Source organism: Ammospiza caudacuta, chromosome 13 (assembly GCF_027887145.1).
Source record: "Ammospiza caudacuta isolate bAmmCau1 chromosome 13, bAmmCau1.pri, whole genome shotgun sequence".
NCBI classification, from domain to species: Eukaryota; Metazoa; Chordata; class Aves; order Passeriformes; family Passerellidae; genus Ammospiza; species Ammospiza caudacuta.
The window spans coordinates 1,694,347-1,721,329 of NC_080605.1; the positions used below are offsets into that span (position 1 = coordinate 1,694,347).

The window sequence follows — 26,983 nt, forward strand, 5'->3', positions numbered from 1 at the left end:
GGCCCCTTCAACCCCAATCATTCTGTGATACAGTGGCTGGACAGTCAAGGCTGACCCTGCTGGAGATTTACAGTGGCTCTCAATACAGCAAATTTCTGCTGATTTTTTTCTTTCTTTTTCAAAAGCAGCTCCTATGTCTTTATTTGTTTTTGTTTTTATTCTTACTACACTTGTGTATTTTTACTTAGGTGAGTGAAATAGTCAGCTCTCTTTGGGTGGCCATGGGAAAAAAATCTGCCTTTCTACCTGTTCTTAGTGGGGGACTTAGGTGTTATTGGAGGGATTTCCTCACGAAAGGAATGGTTTGTGACACCAGGCACTCCAGAGCAGTGGCAGCCTGGGTGGGCACACAGAGTGTCCATATTGCTTCATCTTAGGATGTTTAAACACAATGTGACACAGCAGCCTCCAGGAGTGTGGGAGCTCTCAGATTCCAGCTGTGCTAGCTCATTACACTGACTGTCCTGAGTGCTGCCATTTACTCACAGTAGTAAACACTGTGCAGGAGCTTGTACACAGGATCCAGGCTCTACAAAATGATACAATTATGACAACTGAGCAATCCTGAGAGACTGTGCTTAGTGGAAAACATTTGCTGGAGAATTGTATAAAGCCACAGAAATGGCAGTTCTTGGATGTCAGGAGGTGTTTTACCCAGATAAACCTCTGATAGAAATTGAATGTCTGAGATTAACTATGATTCATTAGTGAACAAAACTGCAGAACTTGGGGGCCATTCAGCTCCTTTAAGACTCTTAGCAAGGGTGAAGGATGGCTGGCTGAGGACAGCCTCTGAAGCGTGGATTCCTGCTAAATCAATGGAAGAGATTTATCAAATTTCCAGTCATTTTTTAGGGTTTCTGCCAGCCCCCACAAACAGCTGCTCTTTTATTCACTCTGTGCTAGAGACACAAAACAGGAGAGCAAACCGTGTTCTCTGGGGTTTCGCACTTAAAGGCATCCAACTTTCCATTTTAGAAAGCAAAGAATGTAAACAATTGTTTTGTTTCTATGTCTGGCCAACGTAGAGCAGGTCTAGAATCAATAACAGAAAATGTTCCTGAAAGGCCCAGCATACCTCAAAGAGATAATGTGAATTGTCCATTAACAGTAAGTCATTATGGAACTTATTAAGTGAAGCCTTGGGACTGTCATAGAGCCTAAAGGTTGACATAAATTTTTCATACACATTGAACTTTGCTAAATGTGCTTGCATTTGATTAATGATCACTTTCTCCAGTGTGCTAATAAGAAGGAGAATGAGAGCGGGGGCTGCAGCAGGGAGAATGGGCTCCCGGAGGAAGGGCAGTGTTGGCAGCAGGAGAACAATGGGCCTTTCTAGAGATGCCCTGCCAAGCTGGAGGGAGTTTATTACTCCCTGAAAAACTGCTCCTTACCACCCAGAGACAGGGCACTGAGCACAGCATGAAAGCCAATTTTGTAATTGTGGAAGTAAAAGCCTCATAGCTCCAAAACACTGGTGGAAAAATCCACCTCCCAGCCCCCTAAAGCACTCATATATCACAAAGAACAACCCAACACCCCAACCTCAGCCCCTAAAGCCCCCCATACATCACAGAGAACAGTACAGAAGATCTTCATATTCAGCAAGAGAGAGGGGTGGTGTGCCTGCAAGTCCTGCTGGAGACAGAACTGCAGGAAATTTGCCTTGGCAGCAAATGCAGTGAGTCATGGACTCATGGAATGATTTAGGTTGGAAAAGAAGACAACAACAACAAAACAAAGCCTTCACTTGCAGCTAGGTCTGGACAACAGCATATGGATTTGTTCCGTTAAAATAAACATGTTTTTTCCTTGTTTGGAAGTAGAACAAAAAGGGAAAGCAATCAGCAACCTCAGTCCAAAGCAGTCGCAAAGTCCAAGACTCTTTCACTAACCACCAAAAATGCAAGGCATGCCCTAAAATTCAATTAAAATTGAATTATTAAAAAACCTACAGGGTAAGTTTTTTGGGATTATTTTTAAATTTCTAGTTTTAAGTTGCTAAAGGCCAAACTTTTAAGCTTTTGTTTTATTTTAAAAGGGCACTCCTTTGAACAAGAGTCTGCCAAACAGCCATAGCAAAGAGGATTCAAGATGAAGTCTTCTCCTGGCTTAGATAGCTGAGCAATCAGGTATTGGTCCTGATTTTACAAACACAAAAGGAAGAAGAAATACAGAAAACAAGAGATGTGGCTAGCTATTCCATCCCTGGCAGCATGGCGTAGAAGACAATAATTGTTTCCCCATCACCATCAGCTATAAATTTGCCACTACAGAGCACTTTTCCCCCAGCCATGGAATACTTTACCCACAAACTTGGTTGGTGTATCAGCCGTTGCGCTTCTCTATGCAGTTATGAACTACTGCAAATGGACTAAACAAGTACAGAAAACAAAAAGGGCAGGAGGAGAAGTATCAGGTTTTGAGTTTGACAGTTAAGAGAACTCACGAGGACTTTGAAAATCTCAGGTTCAATTCCCTGCCCTAGATAATATTTATTTATAAAACACAAACCGGCTTCACTGGGAAGTCCGAAAGACTCTGGAAGGAGTTCTGAGAGTCACTCACAGCCCAAGCAAGTCTCTCCCTCTTTCTCTCATTTTCCTTCCACGGGGAAGCACGAAGTGCTCCGTACCCTCTGCAGACCAGCCATGGACCAGGAGCTGCCCCTGACATGCACATCCCTCACAGGAGGAGGAGGTCTGGGGCATCAGCAGAGTCCCCTGTGTGTGCTCACACATGAAGTTCCCTTGGCAGGGCCGCTGCAGCTTCTGCCCCTGCTCTGGGACAGGGAGGATGCCCACTGCGGGATCTGCAGCTCATCAAGGGAGGGAGTACAGAGATCTAGAGTTGGCGAGCAGGCAAGGCTCAAGATGTAGAAACACAAGAAAAATATTTTTCAAATTACTATGAATCCATGAACTGGAGCAGTCTAAAATTGTTCTATCGCTTGGGTAATTGGAGCCAGTCCAGCTAAGTCAGGTTTGAAAGGGCCTTTCTAATCAAACGCAGAGATCAATGATAATAAATAATAGAAAACTTGGGCAATGCAGGGAATAGAACTGGGTCAAGATGGTTGATCCCCAGTCTCAGGCTATAAGCGTGAAACAATAATAGAGCTTCAGAGACCTGCAGCTCACTCCCTGGAAAGTGCACTCAGTCCCTCTCCCAAGCCATTTCTTTGCTTTTCTCGCTCTCATCTTTTTCTTTTTTCTTTTTCTTTTTCTTTTTCTTTTTCTTTTTCTTTTTCTTTTTCTTTTTCTTTTTCTTTTTCTTTTTCTTTTTCTTTTTCTTTTTCTTTTTCTTTTTCTTTTTTCTTTTTCTTTTTTTTTTTCTTTTTCTTTTTCTTTTTCCCCCTTGATACGGAATGTGATTCTGATGCCAGTTAATCAGTTTTTGTTACAGTAGCGCAGTATTTAGAGCAAAGGCCAAAGTGAAAACTTGCACAAGTCCTACCTGGATTTTTGCTTACTGACTCTTTCATTACAAAAGTAATTCTGACAATGCAGTTAGATGGGGAAGATGTACAAGAATTTCACACTTCTGGGTCCTTAAGATTGACCCTTTGTGAGCCTTATTTAAATTCCTACTGTTCTCTTTACCTCCGAGCTTACCAGCAGCAACAAGGTAAGCTTCAACATTTTATTTTGCCAGTCAGTCAACCACATGGAGCCAACAGAACCTACAAGCTCTTTAAAAAGCTTTTCTCGTCCAAGTTGTAGCAGTCTCTGGGGCAGGATCTCGCCCAAGATCACAGAAATGCTGGTGGTGAGCTTGCAAGCTTGTACCCCCTAACATGGTATCAAAGACTGCTTGACATCGTGGCAGGAACACGGCAGAGGAGATCTGAGAATCCCCAAACAAACCCTCCCCTTCCCTATCAGAGCAAGCTGGGAGAGCTCCCTTAGCAACCAGCCCTGCACTTGCTTCCCTAATTGTTTCTTGCCAGGAGGAGGAACAGAGTTCCAAATGCTGCAGAGACACTGTGGCACCTCAGCCTCCTGCTCTCCTGGTGATACCCAGCTAGACCAGGAGCTGAGCACTTCTGTCAGCTGCAGCTCAGCTCACCACAAAATCCCTCTGGCCAGGTCAGGCTCTCTGTTGCTGATGGTGTTTGGAGGGGCGTTGTTGCGGCCCCTCAAATGATCCTCGGGTGAGGCTTGCAAAAGGCAAAACTGGCCAAAGCAGCACCTTCACTTGCCACCATCCCCTGCCTTACCTGGCTCAGCCGTGGTGATCCTCCTTGTGGTCAGGGTTGTCTCCAGACCCACTGAGGCTGTAATTAACTTTTCAGCTGTCTTCCATGGATGTGAGGCTCCGTCCTTGGGGAAGGCAGTGCCACTGCGCTAAAGCAACTGGAGTGGGTGAATCCTTTCCCAGGTGCCTTGGATCTTTGGAAATGCTGCAGCAGCCCAGGGCCCACAGCGTTCTTGGGCGCGTTGGGGCTAACCCGGAGCCGCCGTGCTGGGCTGGGTTTTACCAAGCTCGGATTAAAGACCCGAGGCTCTGTGAGTGCCGCGGTGAAGTTCAACGCAAAGCAACGTCCTGTCGTGGTGCCAGAACACGCTGCTTGTCCAGGGTGCTCCAGACAGTCCGGGGTGAAGGCAATTCCCAGCATTTCAGGGCTGGCCCTGGCTGAGATCAGCAAGCATAACTCAAAAAAGCACTATCACAATTGCATGTTCACTGGGAAGGGGAAAAATAATCAAATGAAAAAGGACAAAACCAGCAGGGAAAGAAAATTTATTTCCAAGCGTCTACGAGAGTGCTACAAACAATAGAGACTAAAACTCAAAGCATTTGAAACTATTAAAAAATGTAGTTGACAATGTCCTTCTAAAAAATTAAACATAAAAACGTAGAAAATGCAGTTATTAATTCTAAAACTTGCTCAAAAGTGAAATAAATCCAGATAGCATCAATGAAGATGGAGTCCTACAAATTACCTTTTTTTTTACTTTATTTCAATTTGTTAATTTTCAAAGTGATACTCATTTGCTTTCTCTTTTTTTTTTAATGTTTATTTAAATTTATAATGGAGAAATGTGCAAATCTAGCAAAATATTCTTTGGATTATAAACAGAGAAAAATCAGCAACCAAAGAAATTTGAACCAAGTTAATAATAAGCTATAGAATTATATAGAATGCATACAGCTATAATAAAGTGAAATACTACAATAAACATTATAGAGCAAATCTGCTAATTTAGCAAACTCTGCCTTATAAAACATAGGGATATAATGGGACAAGTGAATATGTTAGGGATGTAGAGCTGAAACATCAGTCATCATTTTTAGGAGTTAAATTTTAATCTAACTACATATATGGGGGGTCTTCAGAAAAGCAACACACCAACAAATCAGATTTCCTCTCAGATCAAGCAGTTTAGTACCTGACTGCAAATGAAGGACAGGGTCTGTAAAACAAATGTAGGAAAATGTAGATAATTTTTATTTATTGCCTCTTCCCATATTGCAGCTGCTGATCTCTGACCCTAAACAGCCAACTATATTAAATTCAGCAGAGGTACAGCTGTACACAGATGCAGAAGATGTTGATGTGCAGAACATACCCCAGTCCCTTGCTTCCTCTGAACTAATACTTAAAAGAAAAAAAAAAAGTTATAGATCCCTTTTTGGATTAAAAACATGCATTACAAAGAACAATTCTGAAAGCATTCTGTATTTCTGTCATCACAAATTAAAATGTCTCCCTATCTGCAGATGATGCTATTCTACTGGAAATTAGAAGAAAAAAAAAAAAGCCAAACAAACCATGCCCCACCCCTCCCCCCCCCCAAAAAAAAAAAAAAAAAGCCAAAGGAAAAATAGGAATTAAGTACCAGAATATTAATTACTACTCAGGTAAGGTAATTCAGGTAGAAGAGTCCTTAGGGAAGTCACAGCTAAACTGGGTCAGATTTCAGTCTCTAGAACCTGCAGAAGCTCAGCACAGATACGGAAACTCACAAGGCTGGAGTAAAGTGTAAGCACAGAGTACTCCCATCCACCCAAAAACTCATGAAGCCTTGGGAATCTCTAAGATATAAGATAAATGCTATTACATGGGAAATATTGAAAAATATTACACTTAATTTAATCCAGAAAACACAGTAGGACTATATGATGATTCTTACTGTGTTCTGGGAGCAGCCACAAGCCGTAGATAGAGAGGGTACAAAATGTTCACCAGACATTACATTTGTTTTAATCTAAAAAACATTTGTAAAATGTACTTGATTTTTAAATAATCACTTAACAAGGCAACAAACCAACTACAAACACATAATAAATAAGGCTATTAAAAGGTCACAATTGTAGTAAATTAGTCAGAACTATAAATGGGACATTAGAAACACTATGTTTTTCCTTATATGCTTAATAACCAGAACAAGAATTAAAAAAGAATCAGTTTATTTCAAAGTCTGCTTCTTATATTGAAGCACATATTAAAGCAACAGTACAATGTTCATAAAATATAAGTGTGATGCTGTAACATTTCTTACATGTCAGAATACTGATATTTGTATGTATACTAAAATAAGAATTTTAAAATTGTACAAATAGATACATTAAAAATGACATAGAAATAGGGTGCCTCCCACCGAACAAGACAGAGTTTTTATATCTGGCACGTATTAGTTTAAGATGAAAGAATAAGCAAAAAGATTTACAAGAATCAGCAGTAACAAGTTTGATGCTCAAGAGACATAATAATTGTACATTGTACTGTACATACATCATATGGGTTTAAGCTGGCTGAATATTATATATTTCAAGTTTAAAAATGCACTACCATATAGAGTGTCCATAGTTTAAGGCGAAATTACAGCTCAGAACTGTTATCTTTTCTAATTTGTGGAAGCTTCTTTGAAATAAAAGATTTAGATGTTCATAACACGTAAAAGATTTCCCTTATTTGTAGGTTTGCTTTTAGCATTTTCCTTCATTTAAATATTTCTCATATCTTAAGTGGGTTTTTTCCTTCAGTGAAGCTGGCAGCCAGCTTCCAGATTTGCCTTTTGTAGGAAAAGGTACTTCACAGTATTTACCACTTTCATGTCCTTTTTCATCAAATGAATCCTCTCTGTCAAACTTAAATGTTTAAATGAGATTTTTCTTGATTTTTAAAAAAATACCTGCTTACATTTCCTCTGGATTCTTCAGAACTTCGGACACAGTTCTTAAGGCCAAATCTTAACCTTTATTGTTAAGAATCATCATCAAAAGTGTCTTTGGAGCCATACAAGTCTGCAAGTTTCTTAAATCGAGGTCCCCAGTTTTGTAGATAGTCGTAGTCCAAGTCAGAATCTGTCGTTGCTGACTCCAAGGAGCTGAGGGACCCAGCCACGGAGCCCCTGCCCTCGTAGCCATAGATCTGGATGGAGTCATAGGGAGGGGCAGTGGGGTCGTTGTCGGCCTCCTGTATCCTGGTGTTGATGAAATCGTCCACGTCCACGCTGTTGGGCGCGGGCCGCAGCCCCGGCCTGGGCAGGTACTGGTACTCGGGCTTGATGTCCTTGCGCGGGATGAAGCCGTTGATGCCGTCGGGGTTCTGCAGCGTGGCGATGTCGAACGCCTCCGTGTCCTCCTCGCCGCCGCCCTCGTCGTCGTACGTGATGATGTTCTCCCGCACGTCTTCCTCCTCAAACACGATCAGCGGCTCCTTCTTCTGCCTCTTCAGGGTCACGAACAGCACCACGATGACTGGGAAACAAAACACGGGTTAGACTGCGCTGTCAAACAGCAGCGCCTTTGTAAGTAATTATTGCATCCCCGAGCCCTTGGCTTTTCTGCTGGATTGTTGCAAACTTCTGCATTTTTAGTGCTCCTTGCTAGGTAAAAGCAGAGATATTTGTACACAGAACTAAACACACTGATCTGAGGCTTTCTGTCTGAGCTGCATGCCAGTGCTCTTACTAATTGCTCATTACTGCAACACTAATTCAAGGGAAGTGTTTGTGGGGCCTCAAGTGCTGCAGAGTACTGTGACACTGCCTTTGAGCAGCCCAAGCACATGAATATCTGCAACAAAACAAAGATGAATCTTTATCCTCTCCTGTATGCCCAAAGCTTAACTAGTTCCAGTGTGTCATTTCCATTAAAATGGAATTTTTTTAAGCAACACCTTCAAAGATGTGTTTGTTTTGCATTCTCACTTCAAATTTCTATAAAATAAAATATCTGAAAAAAAAAGAAACACTACAAAATATTGCAGGGAAATTAGAAAATATTGTGTAATTTTTTTCCAAATCATCAGGAAACATTTTGCAGCAATTTCTTAAAGCAGGTCTTCCAAGTCACTCATCTGGTTTCAACACAAGATGGGTTTGAGGGAAATAGCTGTCAGGGGCCATTAATCCTGGCTGACCTCAATAAGGAACTTGTCAACCAGGGCAGAACACAAAACTCAGAACTGTATGTCATGACCTCCTTTAAGCAGTGTCCCTGATTAGCTGGCATTAGGCCACGGGAGGACATTCTCTGAGCATATGTACACAAATCCATTGGTGTTTGTTATTGAAGATATCACAGAAGCCCAGAATGGTTTAGGATGGAAGAGGCCATAAAGCTCACCCACTGCCACCCTCTGCCAAGGGCCTTCCACTGTCCCAAGCTGCTCCAAGCCCCAATATCCAACCTGGCCTTGGGCACTGCCAGGGAACAATTCCACATTCCCAAGATCCCATCCAGCCCTGCCCTCGGGCACTGGTAGCCATTCCCTGGCTCCTGTCCCTGCAGCCCTTGGCAATTGTCTCTCTCCATCTTTCCTGCAGCTCCTCCAGGCCCTGCAAGGCCACCCTGAGCTCAGCCCAAAGCCTTTCACAGCCAGGCAGATCAGCACTCCCTATAAAAATAAAAGCTAAAAAAATCAGATTCATTTCTCCATGTTGGAGCTGAGGGCAGGATTACTTTTCTAACGCAAGCCCAGAGCAGCAGCACGGAAGGAGCATTTTTCACCTAGGAGAATGACGATGCAGGCCAGGATGGCGATGAGGGCGCCGGTGCTGAGCCCCGCGTTGAGCACGTAGGCCTCGGCGTTGCAGGAGAGCAGGGAGCCGCTGCCGTCGCAGCCGCACACGCGGATGCTCAGCGTGTTGGTGCTGCTCAGCGGGGGCACGCCGCCGTCGCTGATGACGATGGGGAGGAGGTACAAATCCTGCTTCTGCCGGCTGAACCCTTCCCGCCTGACCAGCACACTCGCTGTGTTATCTGGGTAAGAAGAGAGAGGGTCATTGTTAATTCTTCCATAGTCGTGCTCTTAGCCAATATTGAAAAGGAAGTTATCTCGCTGCACAGGCTCTCAATTTTCTGGGGCTTTACCGTCATTTCTACAATAAACCAGTAGAAAGTGCCACCTTTGTAATGACCTAAGAGCAATTACAGATTGTATTTAATTCATATAGCTCAACACTCAGCTTTAATTCTTTAATTAACACAAGCAACACAGATAATCTCTGTCTGATAGCACCTTTTAGTATCTGTAACTTACTGAGAAATTCACAATATTTTTCAACTAACTACCCAAATGGCTGGACCTTCTTATTGCTGTCTGATCTGGTTTTAGTGTCTCTCCAGAATTAAAGCTTTCAATGGAGGGGTAAAACTCATATCTCCCTTATGAGTTCTTGGAGTCACATCTAAAAGCGTGGTAGATGCTGTCCCCAAATGGGCTCTGATAATGAGACTCCCATCATAACAGAAGCCAATATTTGCTGTGTATGAGCAAATTTGAGCCTTGTTTTTTCAGCAAGAAATGCTGAAGGTGACAGTGTTTTATCAGAATCTGTTTTTCACCCAAACTTCCAAAACCATAATTCAGAGAGCTTGATCATACATGCACAGTATGTCTGGTCACATTCTGAATCATGTGGATGTGAGGAAGAGTTAAATCACAGACTCAAAAAAGCCCTGAGTTGGAGGGACCCACAGGGACCCATGAGTCCAACTCCTGGCAATATTTCTGTAACTCTATTCCCATTGCCCTCATGAGAGGTGACCTGCCATGGTGCAGGACATTTTGGATGGTCCTGCATACTTCCTCTGGCTAGAGCCTTGGAAAGGGGCAGTGTGAGATGACACTCTGGGCTGGGCCAGCCTGTGCTTCCTGCTCTCAGCAGAACACCAACAGGCCTCCCTTGTTGTGCCCCCGCCCCCGTCTCTCACCTCAGCCTAAACCAAAGTTTATAACAGTTGTAAACATCCCAAAGTAAATAAAGTGAAGCAATCACATCCATGGTTTTCAGACCTCCAAAAGCCAGTTTATATTGAAGATTTATTCCATACAACCTTTCCTGGCTTGCTATGTTCTTTATTTTTCACTGTATAACAGAAAGGGAGGGGAAAAAGAGCAGTTCTTTTATCTTCTGAGGGAGGGCTGTTCACCTCCTAAGGTACCCACTTTACTGCTGCCTCAGGCTTCTGCAGATTAATCGTTTTCCTGTTGAAGAGTCAGCATAAATCCCAGAATTTAATAATGCAAACCATAAAACCTCTCCTAATAATCTAATCACTGTGATTTCCACGGAAATCTGTGAATAAATTATACCTGAAGAGAAGTGTTCTTGCCTTGCATTAACCCCCCTTGCAGGCAGTGCCCCTGATGTAGGACAAGGTCTGAAACTGCCCCCAAATTTGGTCAATCTATGGGATGAGGAGGATTGCACTGCTTGACTCTCCCAGGAACTTCACCAGAAAGGATGAATATTTAAGGTAGGAGCTGTTTGTTACACAGCAAATGAATCCATCCCCCATACCTGCCCCTGTCCTGCCAGCTGCACCCCTGGTGCCCTGAATGGCCACCTGGGCTTGACACAACTGCTGCTTTCTGCTGTTGAGTCTCACAAAAACAACAGCTGGGTAGAAAGGAGCTTGTTAACTTCTCCTTTGCACAATGTCACATTTGCTAAGGACAGAGACACTAATAAAGATCTGATTGTTTATTACTTGTGCCTGTTGGAGGTGTCTCCCTCAGAGTCCTCCTCGTCTCCTGAATGTTTACATGCCATCTAAACTTTGAGGCACAATTTTTTACAGAACCTTGGTGATACCAATGTCTGCATGACAAAAGCCTTATTTTAGGACTTTAATGGGCTCGTAACAATTTGGTACAAATAGGAATGCAACATCTAATATCTATTAACCTATCAGCTAACTTGAACTAAAAACAGGGGGGCTGAGCTACAGCTGCCTCAAGGCTGCCAAGGCAATGTGTAAGGAATGACAATACCATATATTAGTATATAAAGTCTTTAGCTCTGCATTTTTTTATCATAGATTTTATTTTTGTTACCTTTTGTTGGCTGAAATAGTATTCCTAATTTAAAATAAGAAAAGGATGGCAAATTATTTAGCTGTTATGCACACTGGCCTGGTCCACTGCAGTCACTTACACTAAACAAAATTGATTTTGATCCAATGGCTGATCTATCTGTTTTAATGGGAAGCGATTTTTGGTTTAACATAAGTTTTTGAAAAGAAAAATCCAATCAACATGCCTGACTAAGGTTTAAAAAGAAATACAATACATCAAGCCTAAAAGGTCATTTTTTAAACTTTTACTGTTTATGTTCACTTCTCACATTTAGAAGAAACATAATATCCATTATAGGAAAAAAAAACTCCTTACCTAGATAAAAGATAACATATAATCCTAGCTAATATTCTCATCCTTGCTTTTTTAATATTTTCAAGGCCCAGGAGTAGAACTCTAATCCTGGTAAAATGGCATTTTTTAAGCCAACAGAAGTTAAATGTCAATACCAGCTTAAAACTATTACTTAACACATATGGGAGCCACTTGACTGTCAGTCCTAATTAACACAATGCGGATTAACACAAGAAGGAAAAGAACAGTCATCTCAAGGCCATTCCCAAAATATATCACATTTTTCCAGCTACTATTGCCTTGGCTATCCAATATCCAAAGATGTTACAAGTGAAGATTCCCTGTGCTCTCCATGAAATCTTTAGATTTAGAAGATAAAATTACATTATTTCTTGGTGATACTTATACTGATCTCTCTGACCTTTGATTTTTGTCTTTTTCTCTGGTGATCTTATTGATGATTTCCAATTTTTCCCGTGTGCATAGGCAAATGTAGCTTAGTTTTTGGGGCTTGTTAACACATAGATTGTGTAAGGAGGATTCTAGATTACAGGAGCTGACTGCAGTGTGAACTTTATAACCTATATCAGGTGTGAGTGCTGATTCAGTCAGAAAATGAAACAATTTCAGGGGTCCAGCTGTCTAAAATCCTTACCTTACCAGGAGTGGCAATCACTGTGGATAATCCATGACAAAATCCTGTGACTTGATTGTCTGTTTCAAAATTTTCTTGTTGAAAAAGTGTGAAGCACATGTATGAATTTAAAAAGTGGACTCTGGTCACTGATTTTTGGGGGCTCACAAGTTTAATTTCAGGCTCTGTAAAGCTCTAATTTGTGAATTTGGGACTGCAGCCATTCCAGTAATGCTGTGCTGAGGGAGCCCAAGGAAAGGGCATCTCAGCACAGGACCCAGCAGGGTCAAAAGCAGGAAATCCACATTTACTCAAAATCTGCCTCTGCTGTGAAGTGCCACCAGCCTCTGCTGCTGTTTTGAAGGCCTGAATTCAGTGGGAGCAGAACTGAGCAGAGCCCGGGCAGACAGTGCTGTTTGTTTATGAGCTATAATATAAGGAAAACAGTGCAAAAGTAATTCTGTGTTTTATCCCAGCGTGGGCTAAGCCATTATCTCATGTTTTCTATGGGAGATGGGCTCAGCTGAAGACTTGGTAACACAGTGGGCTATTAATAGGATGTAGAACGTGATTATGCTTTTTTGGATTACTGCAATATGTGATTACTTTCAGGAGCTGGTAAAAAGAAACTCTATTAAATTATAATTATGAGACTGTATGCACTTTAAAGTTCTGTAATAGGCCCAAACACTGGAGTTTTCATTAACTGTTCTCCACAGTTAATAAAGCCATTTTTCTCTGAAAGTAGCAATTCCCTCTGAAAGCTGTGGCATGGCTTATAGAATACTCTGACTTATAACTGAAAAAACAACTTTGAATGACCATGGACATTATTTGACTTGCAAATGGTAACACATTCTCCCTAAGAAGTTTTTTTATATGGGAGTACACAGAATTTTAACTTTTTTACTTTGTTCTAGTATAACTTATTTTAAAAAACTCACAAGAATATGTAAATTAATAACATAATTACACTGAGGATTGAACAAAATGAGGGAAAGAAAGGATGGAAATGAATGAATTTCTTCATATTATTCATTTCCCAAAAAGGAAATTATATGGGAAGATACAATCCCTTAATACTATCTTCTTGAAATAACCTTTTGCATTATTGTCAGGTAGAAACCTTACACTAAACTGACATCATAATTTCAACTACAACACATTCTATCTGAGTTAATTTTGTCAGTAACAAATTTTGCTGCAAATGGCAATGAAGGATGAGCGGGATTGGCTGGAGTCAGGAACCATAATACCACTCAGAGTATCTCCACTCTGAGCTGCGCTTCCTCTGCTAGATTATAAAATCTAATCTAATTTCAGTTTGATGTGGCGACCATAAAATGTATTTTATAGCAAGGCTTGGCCTCCGGGTCTCAAGCAAAGAATACATGCTTATTTACTCCTTTCTAAAAATACACCCATGAATTTTTCAAAACTTGTGTTTTACTACTTTAAAGAGAATAAATATATGCCCTGCACTGGCTCCTTTATGAATTGCTTGTGTACGTACAAGTGTCAAGCACCAGGCAACAGTATTACTTTGATCAGTCAGGAATAACAGAGATTTTGTTTGGAAATTCTGATGATAATTACACTCCCTTCAAATGAGGAGAGAGATATAAAGTGTGCCTCAACAGAGCAGTTTTTACTGAAATCATGTATCTGGATTGTGTTGCCTTTTGTATTTCTGGCACTCTTGGATTCATTATTTAAGCCAGTTCAACCAAGTTTTTCTTTTCAGAAGACAGTCAAGTTTTCTTCAAACATTAAAGCTTACTAATCAAAACCAATTCCTTAGAAGCTGAAACAGTTTTTGCCCTGTGAAGGGAAATAAAAAATGAACATTTGAAAATGAAAAAAAAAGAATCTAAATATAATTAAATAAATGGAATAAATACATATAATGGCCAAACCTATCTTTTTTTTCAGTTTGCCCACTTCCTCTGCTCCCTCAGCCTCTGGCAAGTTCAGGTTACTGATGTTATTATATTGTGATCAATTGAATTTTGACACTCACCCAGGCCTGACGATTTTTGCTTACAAATTTCTTACATCTTGCCATCAATCTGAATGCAAAGCTCTACTTTATTTTGTGAATATGAAACTGACAAAGGGATCAGGATATGCAGATCCTGAGACAGCCAGCGCAGGTATGTTCCACAGCACAAATCCCTGATTTACTTCCTGCACTGGGCAGTGATTTGATTCCATTGGGAATCTAGCCCACATCTCTTGTGATCCATAATTTACAAAAGCTGGCAGGCACAGTGGTGAACAAATACAAGCAGCCTAATAATTTATGCTGTCTCAGCTAATTTTAGGTTTGTCTAATTCAAAGAGATCTGCCAATTCCATTTACTGAGTGTTTGGCAGTGTTTTTATTCTCTTCCTGGGAGATAAAATGGCAGTGGATTCTTCATATTGGGTATTATTATGTAATTTATAATATGCATTCAAGAAAATTCAAGTGAGTTAACAAACATCCCACTTTCCCAAGAACATCCTTGAATTTTAGCTGTATGCTTTTGCTTTCCTCCCCTAAATCTTGGAGAAAGACACTCTGTCAAAGTTAATGACAATGCTGTTACATGACATTACATTGGTCATTAGTTCTACTTTGTCATTTCTTTGGATTCTGGTAGAGTGGTAATCTTCACACAAACCTCTGTTGTCTCTGAGTGTAAAATTTGGATTATGAATAATTTCAGGTGGTAAACTGAAGATAAATCTTGGTCCATTGGCCGAGTCATCCTTGTCATCAGCACTAATTGTAATAAATTGCTGTAAAAGAAAAGCACTCTGTAAACAAACAGCTCCTTCTCTGGGTATATCACACACAGGCAGCATTCTGAGACAGCCCTTGAGTAAGAATTGTAAAATAGCAGAACCCCTCTCAAATTCAAATATAAGCAAGTAGAAACACAGAGCTGACTCCAAACTACAACAGGTAATCTTTAATTACTATTGCATTAACCACCCCAGAATTACAGCTGTAAAAGCACATATCTTCAACATTCTTGTACACAAATATGTGTTAATAGTAACATAACAGATTAAATAAAATTCTGCAGAAAACTCAGCAGCTGAGAAAGTCTCCTTTAAGCTTCTACGCTGACTGCAGAGGCACAGACCATGTGCAGAACTGTATTTCTCTATGATCCTAACCCCTCTTCCTCACAGATTGCCAGGAATAAATTGTTGGCTAGACTCTACAGGCACTGCACTGCGATTCTTCCCATAAGACCATTCCCACTGACCATTTCTGTAATATCCAAACCAGTCTCACAACTGGGAAAGCTGCCCCCAGCTCCACTGGCCCTGTGCTAGTGGGTACTCCCAGCCAACACCAATCCCACTCCATACACAAAGCACTGGATAACTGCTGATAGCAGCTCAGAAACAAAGTGCCTTTCTGGGTGCTCAAGGCTTTCTGGTCAAAAGCTCAAAACAAATGTTCATTTGCTCCCTCTCATTGGAGCTGACAGGACAAACCTGGGCTAATGCCTGAGGGAAGAGCTGTGTGTGCAGGGAGGTGGGAGGAACAAGGAAGGTGGTGGGAACAGTGAAGGTGTTGGGCACAGGAAGGTGATAGGAACAGGAAGATGGTGGGCACAAAACAGTGGGCAGAGGAAGGTGGTGGGCACAGGGAAGGTGGGGCAGGGGAGGATGGTGGGCAGAGGGAGGTGGTGAAAACAAGGAGGTGGTGAAAACAAGGTGCTGGGCACAGGAGGTGCCGGGCAGGCCATACCTGGTTGCTTCGGGCATTCTCACACACGAAGGCTTCATAGGCAGCCGCAAACTTGGGAGCGTTGTCATTGACGTCAACGACCTTGATTGCAACGGGAACTTTGGCTTCCTGGTGCTGTTTGTCTGCGGGAGAGGCAACACTGACATGAGACAGAAGCAGGAAAACCCCTCAAGACAAACAAATCCCCAGCTGCATCCAAGGAAAGATCAAATATGCTGATGTAATTCTGCTGAGATTTCTTGCAGCTTATCAAACTGAGACAATTGGAGGATTACAGATTCGTACCACTGATTCTCAAACACCTCAGTGAAATACTCACGGACTTCAACTGCAAAGACAGAGATATTATGCCAAGCCATTTCTTCCCTATCCAAAGTCTTTATTGTCTTGATATTGCCATCTTCTGCATTAATAACAAAATATCTTTCAAGGTCGGTGTGTCGATCAATTGAATATCTAGAGAAGATTGAAAGCCAGTAATTAGAGAAAAGGAGATTCCTGCACCCAGATTTGTTCTACATAATTATTATTTCTAAATAATTGTAAGTAGTACCCCTATTGTTTTCCCCAACATCATTGTCGAAAGGATATGTGTTCTTTTAAAAGGAGAATCACCTTGTTGGTTTCTACATTTAGAAAAACAGGACATCAGGATGTTTGTAATAAGTGAAAATGCTGGTCTTTGAAGTCTCTATATCAAAGCTCTACTATATTCCTTATTTTCTTCTCTTATAAAACATGATAAAAATATCTACTGAGATATTTTTTCTCTCTGTTTCATATGAATCTTGATGATCTTTTAAGTCTTCCAATCTTTGGTTTACTTGGAATATTAATTGATCATACCAATTTATCAGCTATTATCCACTCTCTGCACATTTGTACAGCTTTACACAACTCCGACTTTCATAACTTCACATTGAAATTCTTTGAAATGTTAAGTATACCCACAAAAGAGGTCTTCATAATTTAAGTTACACTGAGAACATGACAAATAAAATTAAATTAATAGAAAGCTATTCTAATATAAGAATTCTTTACTATGAGGGTGGGCAGGCCCTGGCACAGGGTGCCCAGAGCAGCTGTGGCTGCCCCTGGCAGTGCCCAAGGCCAGGTTGGACACTGGGGCTGGGAGCAACCTGGGACAATGGGAGGTGTCCCTACCCATGGCAGGGGTAGAAATGGATGAACCTTAAGATCCTTCCAGCCCAAACCATTCCATGAGTCTGTGATTCCAAGACGATCCAACATAACTGCAGAAACTAGGGGTCTGTGTGGGCTTGTCTTTAATAATTAACACTTAACAATTACCCAGCCCAATCCCTAATCTACATCTTAGACTTTGATATGATGAGAAAAATCCATGCTGTGATAACAGCACAAGATATTTGTGGAAAATTTAATTTAGAATAGAGTCTACCAAAGATGCCCTTAAGTATATTTGAATTAGACATAGTTATAGTATGATACAGGCTTTGAGAAACTGGCAGCTTGTGGAACAGACACATAAACAATGCTGGATGGTTAAACTTTCAATATTCTGGGTGTCTGTAGATCTGTCACACTGTCTTCAGAACTCGCCTAACAATTCCACAAGCTAATGCTCAGAAGGAAACAGGAAATCCAGCAAACCTTATAGCACTGTTGGCAGCATCCGGGTCTTTGGCATGTACTTTTCCAACCACAGTACCAGATGCTGCATTCTCCTGTACTTCGAAAATGTAACTTGGCTTCAAAAACACTGGTGGCTCATCAGCGTCTTCCACTGCTATTTTCACTGTCACCGTGTCCTTGAAGGGCCCATTGCTGATGAACTTGGGGTCAATGTGGACATTGGCTGCCTCCACCTTCAGGCTGTAGGACTTTTTGGTTTCATAATCTAAGGTCTGTGAGAAACAAGAGGACAGTGCATTCCAGAGTCAGGGACACCAGGCTGTAAGAGCAGCAGGCAGCGCCCCAGTGTTCAATGACATCAAACAAAGGTGAGCGTCTGTCAACGAGCTTGGACTGAAATGTGTGTATTTAAAAACATAAAGACTCAGATGGAAGGAGCTACATTCTATGTATGGAGCAGCATAGAAAGGCACTCAAAATATCACCACAGAGTCTTGGTCTTGCTCTTTGCTTGCTGTATCACTAAGGAAATCATCTGTACTGGAAATGTGAATTTTGTATCCATACAGCCTTCTAGGCAGCACAAAAGTGCAAGGGATGGGAAAGGGGCTCCCACAAGAGGCCTGGTTGTATCCAGGTTGGCAGGCATTCCACGTGGATGTGGTTTCAAGTGCTCCTGGGTGCACCATGAGATAGCATACTGATGAGTTTAATTACTTAGGTAGTGGAGAAAATACAAAGATGGTTTGGAGTGCTTTCATTCCTGCAGTTCTTTCCAGCACAGAAAACTCATAACATTTTCCAAAGGGGAGGTGGAATAATGCCCCATGGGACAAGTCCTTTTGGGAGCCTGATCAAAGCCACAGCACCTCTGTACCTGCATTGGCATGAAGCGGCTGCAGGGTTGCACCTCAAAATGATCACACAGGTGCCAATCACAATTCATAAAGTATGTTAACACCAGTAGAGGGGAGTGACAGCTCACCCACATTTCAAAACACACAAAAAATTCACTCCCACCTCTAGAACAGAGACAGAAATCAAACCAGGGCAGTTTTGAGCAGAGGACCTCTGGGTCCCTTCCTGATGGTCTGCCCTAAAGGGCAGGGCAGGGTTGACCAGAAGTTGACCAGGCCTTCTCCTTTGATTTCTGATTATCTTCAAGAGAGATAAATAGCTCAAAGATACAAAAGGCAAAATGATAATGCTTCCATAATAATAAGATTTATGTTCTGTAATTTGCAATTTAAAATTAATTTGATAACACTTTCAAAGCTCCCGCTGATGGGCTGTGTGTGAAATCCCCTCTGCTGCTTTTCCCATAGCCTGTGACTCCTTCAGAACACTATTGTGGACAATGCACAGCTGAAGAATTCAAACTATAGGGTATGAGGCTTTTCAGACTGAACATAAAGCAACAGTGAATGTCTGCTACTTATCAGCACTAGGCAAAACTTCATTAACAATGAAGCTGATGGCATCGTATTTTACCGTGACTTTTTATTATGAATTCATTTAGTTTGTGCAATTAATCCACTGTACAGTATTTATGTAACTCTTCTTGGTTATTTTCTTCCATTCCAATTCAGCTAATGGGGAAATGGAATATTAAGAGTTAATCACACCTTGAAAAATTAATTAAGTGACATTTGCATTTACTAATATTTTAGCTTAGGTGGTAATCCATTATTACCAAATATTCTGTCAGCAAAAAACACTACATAGCAGTAGGCATCACTCACCTTCTTAAGCTTCACAACCCCTTCCTGAGTCTCATAATCTGTGGTGATCTCAAACATGTCCATGCCATCTCCATCGATGATGCTGTAAGCCACCAAGCCATTCTCCCCAATGTCAGGATCTTTGGCCTTCACTCTCCCCACTTCCTCTCCTGGGACAGCTGCTTCCGACACCGACATCTGGTACACACCTGGGCCAGGGAGCACAGGGAGAACAGGCGTGTGCCCCGAGTGAGCCGGGGCTCCCCACTTGGGTCTTTACTCTTTGAACTTGGGAGTTCCAATAAACACAGCGATTTCTGGCATTGTCACCCCCGTGGAGGGATGCTGTGTTGTGTTGTGTTGTGTTGTGTTGTGTTGTGTTGTGTTGTGTTGTGTTGTGTTGTGTTGCGTTGTGCTCTGTTCTGTTCTGTTCTGTTCTGTTGTGAAGAGCTTTGAGCAGCAAGTCAGCTGTGAAACCTTAACCCACATGGATAATGTGTACAACATGACCTCCTCCCTGTTACCCCTCTGCTCAGGGAGGGGCTTAAAAGGACAGCCAGGCCCCCAGAATGCAGCAATTGTTGTGGCATCAAGGTTACCACAGATAGCAGAGATGTTGTTACAGAAATGGAAGGAAAACTCTCTCACATGACTCATGGTAAAACCTTCATCTCTGTTTCTCATTTCTGCCCATTCATTCCAGAGCCATAAATTAGATACAGAGAACTGGATAAATCCTGTCTGCTGTGCTGGCTAAAGTATAAATCTGCTGCTTTCTATGGCTTGAATTTGGAGTGTGAGTGTAGAGCAACTATGATTATTAAAATTTCACAACCACAGAGAGTATGCACCAATTTGTATGTGATTTCATGCCAAACAAAAAATGGCTTTCCCATGGCAAGCTCCAATAGGAAAACCATCCCCAAACATCCCACAGGTGTTTCCCTGGGTATTCAGGGACACCAGAGAAGAGCAACACTGTTCCTGGATATCTCTCCAACAGTTGTCCTTTAGGCACTACTGATTCCAGAACTTTCCATCCACTTCCAGAGTTCAGATAACATAACCTGATCCTAAATAGATAAATCTATGTCAGCATTTTCTGCCACATCATCAGCAGTAATAAATTGGGGAGGGAAAAAAAAAAGGGGGATGATAAAATAAAATAATCTAATTTATTCCCCTTTGTAATTGCTCTTCTTTGCTCCACGGGCACCCTAGGAACATCAGGAGACTTACACCAGGCAGGGACTTGGCTCATTACCCATAAAAACAATTGCCACATGTCATTGAAATAGGTCATTAACTCCAGTCACAAAGAACCCAAATTTTAAGCATATAACTCATTAACAGCTTGAGCAATGAACATTAAAAACAAAAACAAAAAAAAAAAAAACAACAGAAAAAAGGAAAATAAGAATGAAAATATCAGTCATTTGGCTGTTTATACAGACAGCTAAACCCTGGTTCTGAGTTACGAAACATTCCCAAATCAGATTTAACCTGGGGATGAATGATTAAGTAGAGGAACTGCCTTTTGGCGTTTCTGATAATTTAACATGTTCTTGCAAAACACTCAGTGAAGGGGCTTGAATTCATAGAAAAAAATCCATAATTTGATGGGGTTAACAAAATATTGTGTCCTGGTGTCCCAGGTTATGATGTGGAGGGAAAAGGCTTGTTTGTAAGGTACATCAAACCTGATTTTTTATTATTTAATCCTTTTCTTTTTGAAGGGTAAATAATGCAGGCACAGATTTTTGCATTCAGCTCTTGCATGAGAAGTCAGGGAGCTGCAGCACTGGAAGAGGAGTTGTTAGAGCTGTTGGAGGGATGGCCATGGCCAGGACACACCAGGGTCAGAAGAGCTGCTCACAGGAGAAACACGGTGGGCTGAGACAGCTTTGAGTGAGTCTGCTCAGCACTCAAAAAACCCCAAACCCACGCAGAGATGAGCTGCAGAACAGATGTGTGGGCCCATTAATGTACTTCCACCCAGCTGTGAAGGCTGAGTCTGGTAATGTCAGCCCTGATTAATTTTATATGTGAAAAGTAAATTGCTCAGGTATAAAAAAATTGCTGTATTTGACCTCCATTAATACACTTCAACAATTTAAAAATGCAATTGTGCAAAATTTAGTTTGCTTTGTCATGGTAACTGTGAGTCTTGAAGAATATATACATAGGTCTCTCTGCTCATATAAGTTATACAGCATGGCCCAGTAGCTTAAAAAATGAAGTGTAGGGTCAGGAATCTTTGCAATTCAATGCTGGCCCTAAAAATGTCTCACTTTGCAACACAAAGCAAATATTCCAGACACTAAAGTTCCATATTTTACTAGCCACAACTTCTTTATTCACATGTGGTGCAATAACCCATCAGTTATTGCCTCTTCAAGCCTTGGGTGTGTCTGATACTTCACAAACATGGGTCCTGGTAGGAGATGGGAGAAGAACTGTGTTGGTACTCACTCTGTGGGAACTTTGGTGGGTTGTCATTGACATCTGTAAGTGTAATTGTCACTTTGGTTGTCCCTGAGAGGCCTCCCATGTGTCCTCCCATGTCCTTGGCCTGTATCACCACGTGGTACTCCTCCTTGGCCTCTCTGTCCATGTTGGGAAGGGCAGTTCGGATGATTCCTGCAGGCACGAGGAAGGTGCCAAACACAGATTTAATGAAAACCTGGCTGCTGCATTTGGAGTGCATTAAACCCAGCAATATTTGCAGTGATGGTGGAGGTTCTGCTTTCCCTGAGCATTGCTGTGAGGAAAGCAGCCCCAATATTCCACCCAGGGGACAGGCCTGCAGAATTACAGCTGAGCACAGAAACAGCCTTTCAGTCATACAGCACACAGAACACCCAGAAACAGCATCAGCTTTCTGGTGCAGGAGCTCCAGCAGATGCAGGAGACCAACCTGCAGCAGAGCAGGAAGATGTGCTCAGACACAGCAGCAGCTGTGCCCTGACAGTACATGCAGTTCATTGATGCACTCTGGTCATGAGGTGCCACTCAAATAAACTGTTTGACAATACCTGTTTGAGCCTCCACTGAGAAGTAGGGCTGACCTTCAAGGATACTGTAAACCAATTTGGCACTGTTCCCATAGGTAGGGTCATCAGCATCTGAAGCTGTTACCTGAATAACTGATGTACCTAAAAATGGAGAGCAGACACAGGAGGGAGAGTCAGAGGCGAACACATCTGGAAGGATCATGCAGAGATGCTTTCAGACACACAGCAGAGCTATTCCTAAAATTTTTTATTTCCACGTTTGGTAAACGAAAATCAAAATTACTTTACAATTTCTATGTGACAAAATATACTTGTATGATCCAAAAAGATCTATCACCAGCTGTGATGTGGATTAATGTTCTAACCAGTGAAGATACAAAAGTCAGCAGTCACCCTGCACTATTATGGCTTTTCCTCTCAGTAGTTTAAGCCTTATATTGCTTTTGTCATTAGACAGCCAAACAATAGAGTTTTCCTTTACATTTTTCTCAGTGAGTTTCAGACAAATCATTCCTGTAGAAATCTCTGAGACAGACACAAGCTCAAACAGGAGATGAAAATGGAATAGTTGGTGAGGCAGTAACTTCCCAGCTTTATTACACAGCTCTGCCAAAGGAATGATCTTTGTGTTTACCCCAGAGAATTCACACTCCATAAATTCCAGGGGACTCTTCTGCTCCTTCCTAGGAGGAAAAATAGTTCTATTCTAGGACGGTCTCACAGTTAGGAGCTGTGCAGGGTTTGATTTGGGCAGCAGATTAAATACATCAAGTGAATCACTGGCTGAACACGGAAGTAAATTTTACTTCCCTGAATCCTTGACAATAGGAATTAAATAAAGCCATGATATCCTGAGAGTGCAGCACCTTCCACAAGGGCAGTGCCCTTCTGAGTACTCACCTACATTTGATCTCTCGGGCACATTGGCATGGTAATTTTCATGGAGAAACTCAGGCGGGTTGTCATTTATGTCCTGAACTTTGACAATGAATTCAGAGGGGGGTTCCAAAGGTCTGTTTGTATTCCTGTCCACAGCCTGAGCTGTCAGGGTGTACTGAGCTCTCTCCTCCCGATCCAGTGTCTTGGTTGCATGGATGTTCCCTGATTTGTCATCAATAACAAAAATGATTCCTGCTCCTTCACCTGAGAGAATGTATTTAATGTTTCCATCTCCAGAATCAATATCTGAATGAAGCTACAAAAGGAGAAACAGACATACCTTAACATGGGGGCACACATTTCCTGGATGCACTTATAAGACAAAGAAATGCAGAATTGCTACCTTTTCACAGTTTTCAACAATTGTGGCTTCCATCAGGCAATAATCCACACTCAGGGACATGCTGTGACCATGGGTACCCTGCATCTAGGGCAATGCCAGCCCAGACAGGCCTCCTGCCTCATGCAGGGCTCTGCTAAACCCAAAATTTCAGATTGAAGGAAGAAAATACACAAAAAGATGCTTATAGCAAGCTCTTTATTCACATGAAGTTGATAGGAGGAGTAATTTTTACAAAGCTTTTGTACACTTCAGAGAGCCATGTTCTACTGGGTTGCATGTAAAATGCTGTTAAATAACAACGGGGATGAGCTAAGTGATAAATGAATGAGTCCAGCTGTGCCCAGGTGTGCAAGAAGGCCAAGGGCACCCTGGCTTGTAGCAAGCACAATGTGGCCAGCAGAAGCAGGGCAGTGACTGTCCCGTGTACTGGGGACACTGCTGAGGCCACACTCGGGGCTGTGTCCAGTTCTGGGCCTCCATATTCGGGAAGGACATGGAGGGGCTGGGGGTGTCAGGGAAGGGAACAGAGCTGGGGAAGGGGCTGGAGCCCCAGCAGGGCTGAGGGAGCTGGGCAGGGGCTGAGCCTGGAGCAAAGGAGGCTCAGGGGGCCCTTGTGGCTCTGCACAGCTCCTGACAGGAGGGCACAGCCGGGGGGTCGGGCTGTGCTCAGGGAACAGGGACAGGAGCAGAGGGAACGGCCTCAGGCTGGGCCAGGGCAGCTCAGGGTGGGCACAGCAGGAATTTCCCCATGGAAAGGGGGCTCAGGCCCTGGCAGGGGCTGCCCAGGGGGGTTTGCAGTGCCCATCCCTGGAGGTGTCCAGGAAGGGCTGGAGGTGGCACTGAGGGCTCTGGGCTGGGGACAGGGTGGGCATCGGGCACAGCTGGGACTCTGTGGGCTGGGAGGGCTTTTCCAATGTCAGTGATTCTGGGATTATGTGTGATTCTGTGTCATTCTGTGATTGCCAACTAGTTTTTAATTATGCCCTCTCTCATATAAAAGAGACAACAAATGCTTACTAAACATTCTTAATTCCAAAACCAGTGCACATTTCAGTTTGATGAATGAGGGAAACATTGAGCCAAATTACAGATTTATTGATTTTATATTGACAGCTACAAATTGCACCATTTTAAACCAGAATACCCAGCATGGTATTTGCTGACATTGATCCTGTTTCTCCACTCCTTTTGTGCTCTGGTTAAGTCAACACCATTCTGCTGCTCATTTAGAAACTGCTAAATATACTGGTTTATTTACCTGTTTATATTTTACCAGTGTTAGACAGTAGCAGAATAAAAAACCAGTCCGGGATGTGTGTACATATACATGTGCACACAGATATTTACCTTCCTCTATACACGGCCCTCAATATATTTAATTTTACTGATAATTTGAAAATGAGAGGATAAAATATACCTATTTTATTGAGCTGCTGGGTTAGACATTCAACTTTAATTGCTGTTTTTAAAGATCTGAGAATGGTATTCTTGAGATATATTTTTGCTCTGGTTGTTGGCGTGGTTCTTGCTGTTTTGCTGAGTAACAGTCTGCATACCTTCATTCAAGGACTGCTGAGGTCAATGGATATATTTGTATTGACCTAGGTAGTATTTTGCTTAGCATCTAAACTTATCTACCAGAAAATGAAGAAGCAGCTTATAAAGCACAAAGGCAACAGCAAAAAACAAACAAAAAAAAAACCACCAAAAAAAAAAAACAACAGAAAACCACCTCAGAAATAATAAAAATGAAGCATATTAATGAATGGCTGAAAAAGCAATGGTTTCTTACCCTTCCCACGAGCACAGGATCTGGCCCCGTGTACTCCTCGATGACGAAGAACTGGTTCCACACCCAGCCGCGCTTGGAGCGGTGCAGCACCTGCCCCTCCTTGCCCCGGTCGCGGTGCCCGTGCAGCGAGGGCCGGGCGCGCTCCCCTGCCAGCCCCTGGCTGCAGCACAGCACCCCCAGGCACAGCAGGGCCGCCCGCACACAGCGCTCCTCCTTCATTTTGGTCAGAGCCTAGGCACAGGAGGATCCGAGATTCCACCCCTTCCACCTGGGCAGTCAGCAAGTCTGGGGCCGCCGGGGAGGTTCAGACCAACCCTTGTGCACATAGGATGCCACCACGCATTAAACACATCACCTTAATGCTCTGCAGCTTCCCAGCTCAGTTCCTGCAAGAAGGGAAAATGGAAAAAATCGTCAATTGTTTGAGGATCTAGTAGGGCTTTTAATTTACTAAAACAAAACTAGGACTTGGTAAATATCAAGATAAGAAGATTAAAATAAAAACATCAATGCTGATGAAATCCTGAGTAATGAGCAGATTTGATGTTTTGCTACATGCAGCTGCCACCTTGCACAATCTCCTGGCTGGCTTGTTTGGCCACTCAGTGGCTGGAAGTTGAAAGATAGATAGGGAATCATATTTTCTCATGATCTTCTCAAATAGATTTAGCCCAAAATGCAAGGTAACTGTAGAAATACCTAATTTAGACCTAATCCCTCTTTGGAGCTTAGATATAAGCCTTTGATATAAGCTGCTAAGGCAGAGGTCCAGATACAAGGGAGATCCCAAGACTTATCAGGAATGCAATATTTCTCCACCAGCCCTTGCATGATCAACACATCCTTATGCTGAACATCACCACCCCTGGTTTCTCCGGGCAGGAGCAGGGGCTGGCAGACCTCTAAGGAGCTCCAGTTTGGATTTAGACCTGGAAGCACCTCTGAGGATCGAGGCACCATCAGCAGTGATTGCCAGTGTGATGCATTCAGATATTTTTGATAACAATTGATTTAACTATTTTTTTCTACTTTCCCTGGATGTCAAATTACTAGGTGATCAAAATGATCAAATTACATTGATCTCCTACTTTCTAATACTTCTTAAAACATTAGGTCAGATTTAATATTTGAGGGAGAAATTGCATTATACAGTGAAACTTGAACTAAGCAGCCCTCAATCCATCACAAAGGCCACTTCCACTTATCCCTGGGGTTTCCAACATATTCTCCTAAAATCTTTACACAGCAAGAAATTTTACAAGGTCCCTAAAATGTTTGGTTTAGCTTTTGGTGTGATTCACTTTACTCTTCTGCAAGATACTGATAAAAAGTTTGATGTTATATTTGTACAGGCAAATATATAAATATGTACCGCCATTAACTGTAAAACAGAATGATTTTTAAATGTGAAGTAGGGAGATCTTAATGGTATTTTCAGCAGAGAAAATGTGAACATAGGCAAAAGCTTGAAGCTAAGCACATTCTGTAACTCCAGCCACAGACAAACATCTCAGTCCCAAACCCACTCATTTGGGGTTGTCTTTCTCACATCCTAAGCAGTCAT

General features: G+C 42.1%; 1 protein-coding gene across 1 annotated transcript in view; it reads right to left on the minus strand.

Annotated features, from left to right (window-relative positions):
* Positions 1 to 6,188: 6,188 nt before the first annotated feature.
* Positions 6,189 to 26,983, minus strand: part of CDH11 (cadherin 11) — an 82,895-nt gene continuing 62,100 nt past the window's right edge. Inside the window, exons 3-13 of the mRNA XM_058813799.1 lie at positions 25,420 to 25,805; positions 23,246 to 23,540; positions 22,367 to 22,486; positions 21,804 to 21,971; positions 19,353 to 19,540; positions 17,629 to 17,882; positions 16,316 to 16,452; positions 15,997 to 16,118; positions 14,912 to 15,029; positions 8,965 to 9,216; positions 6,189 to 7,710 (exon numbers count right to left, since the gene is read on the minus strand). Of these exons, the coding sequence (XP_058669782.1) occupies positions 7,214 to 7,710; positions 8,965 to 9,216; positions 14,912 to 15,029; positions 15,997 to 16,118; positions 16,316 to 16,452; positions 17,629 to 17,882; positions 19,353 to 19,540; positions 21,804 to 21,971; positions 22,367 to 22,486; positions 23,246 to 23,540; positions 25,420 to 25,638 (2,370 nt within the window). The 5' untranslated portion in view covers positions 25,639 to 25,805 and the 3' untranslated portion in view covers positions 6,189 to 7,213. The remainder of the gene's footprint in view (positions 7,711 to 8,964; positions 9,217 to 14,911; positions 15,030 to 15,996; positions 16,119 to 16,315; positions 16,453 to 17,628; positions 17,883 to 19,352; positions 19,541 to 21,803; positions 21,972 to 22,366; positions 22,487 to 23,245; positions 23,541 to 25,419; positions 25,806 to 26,983) is intronic.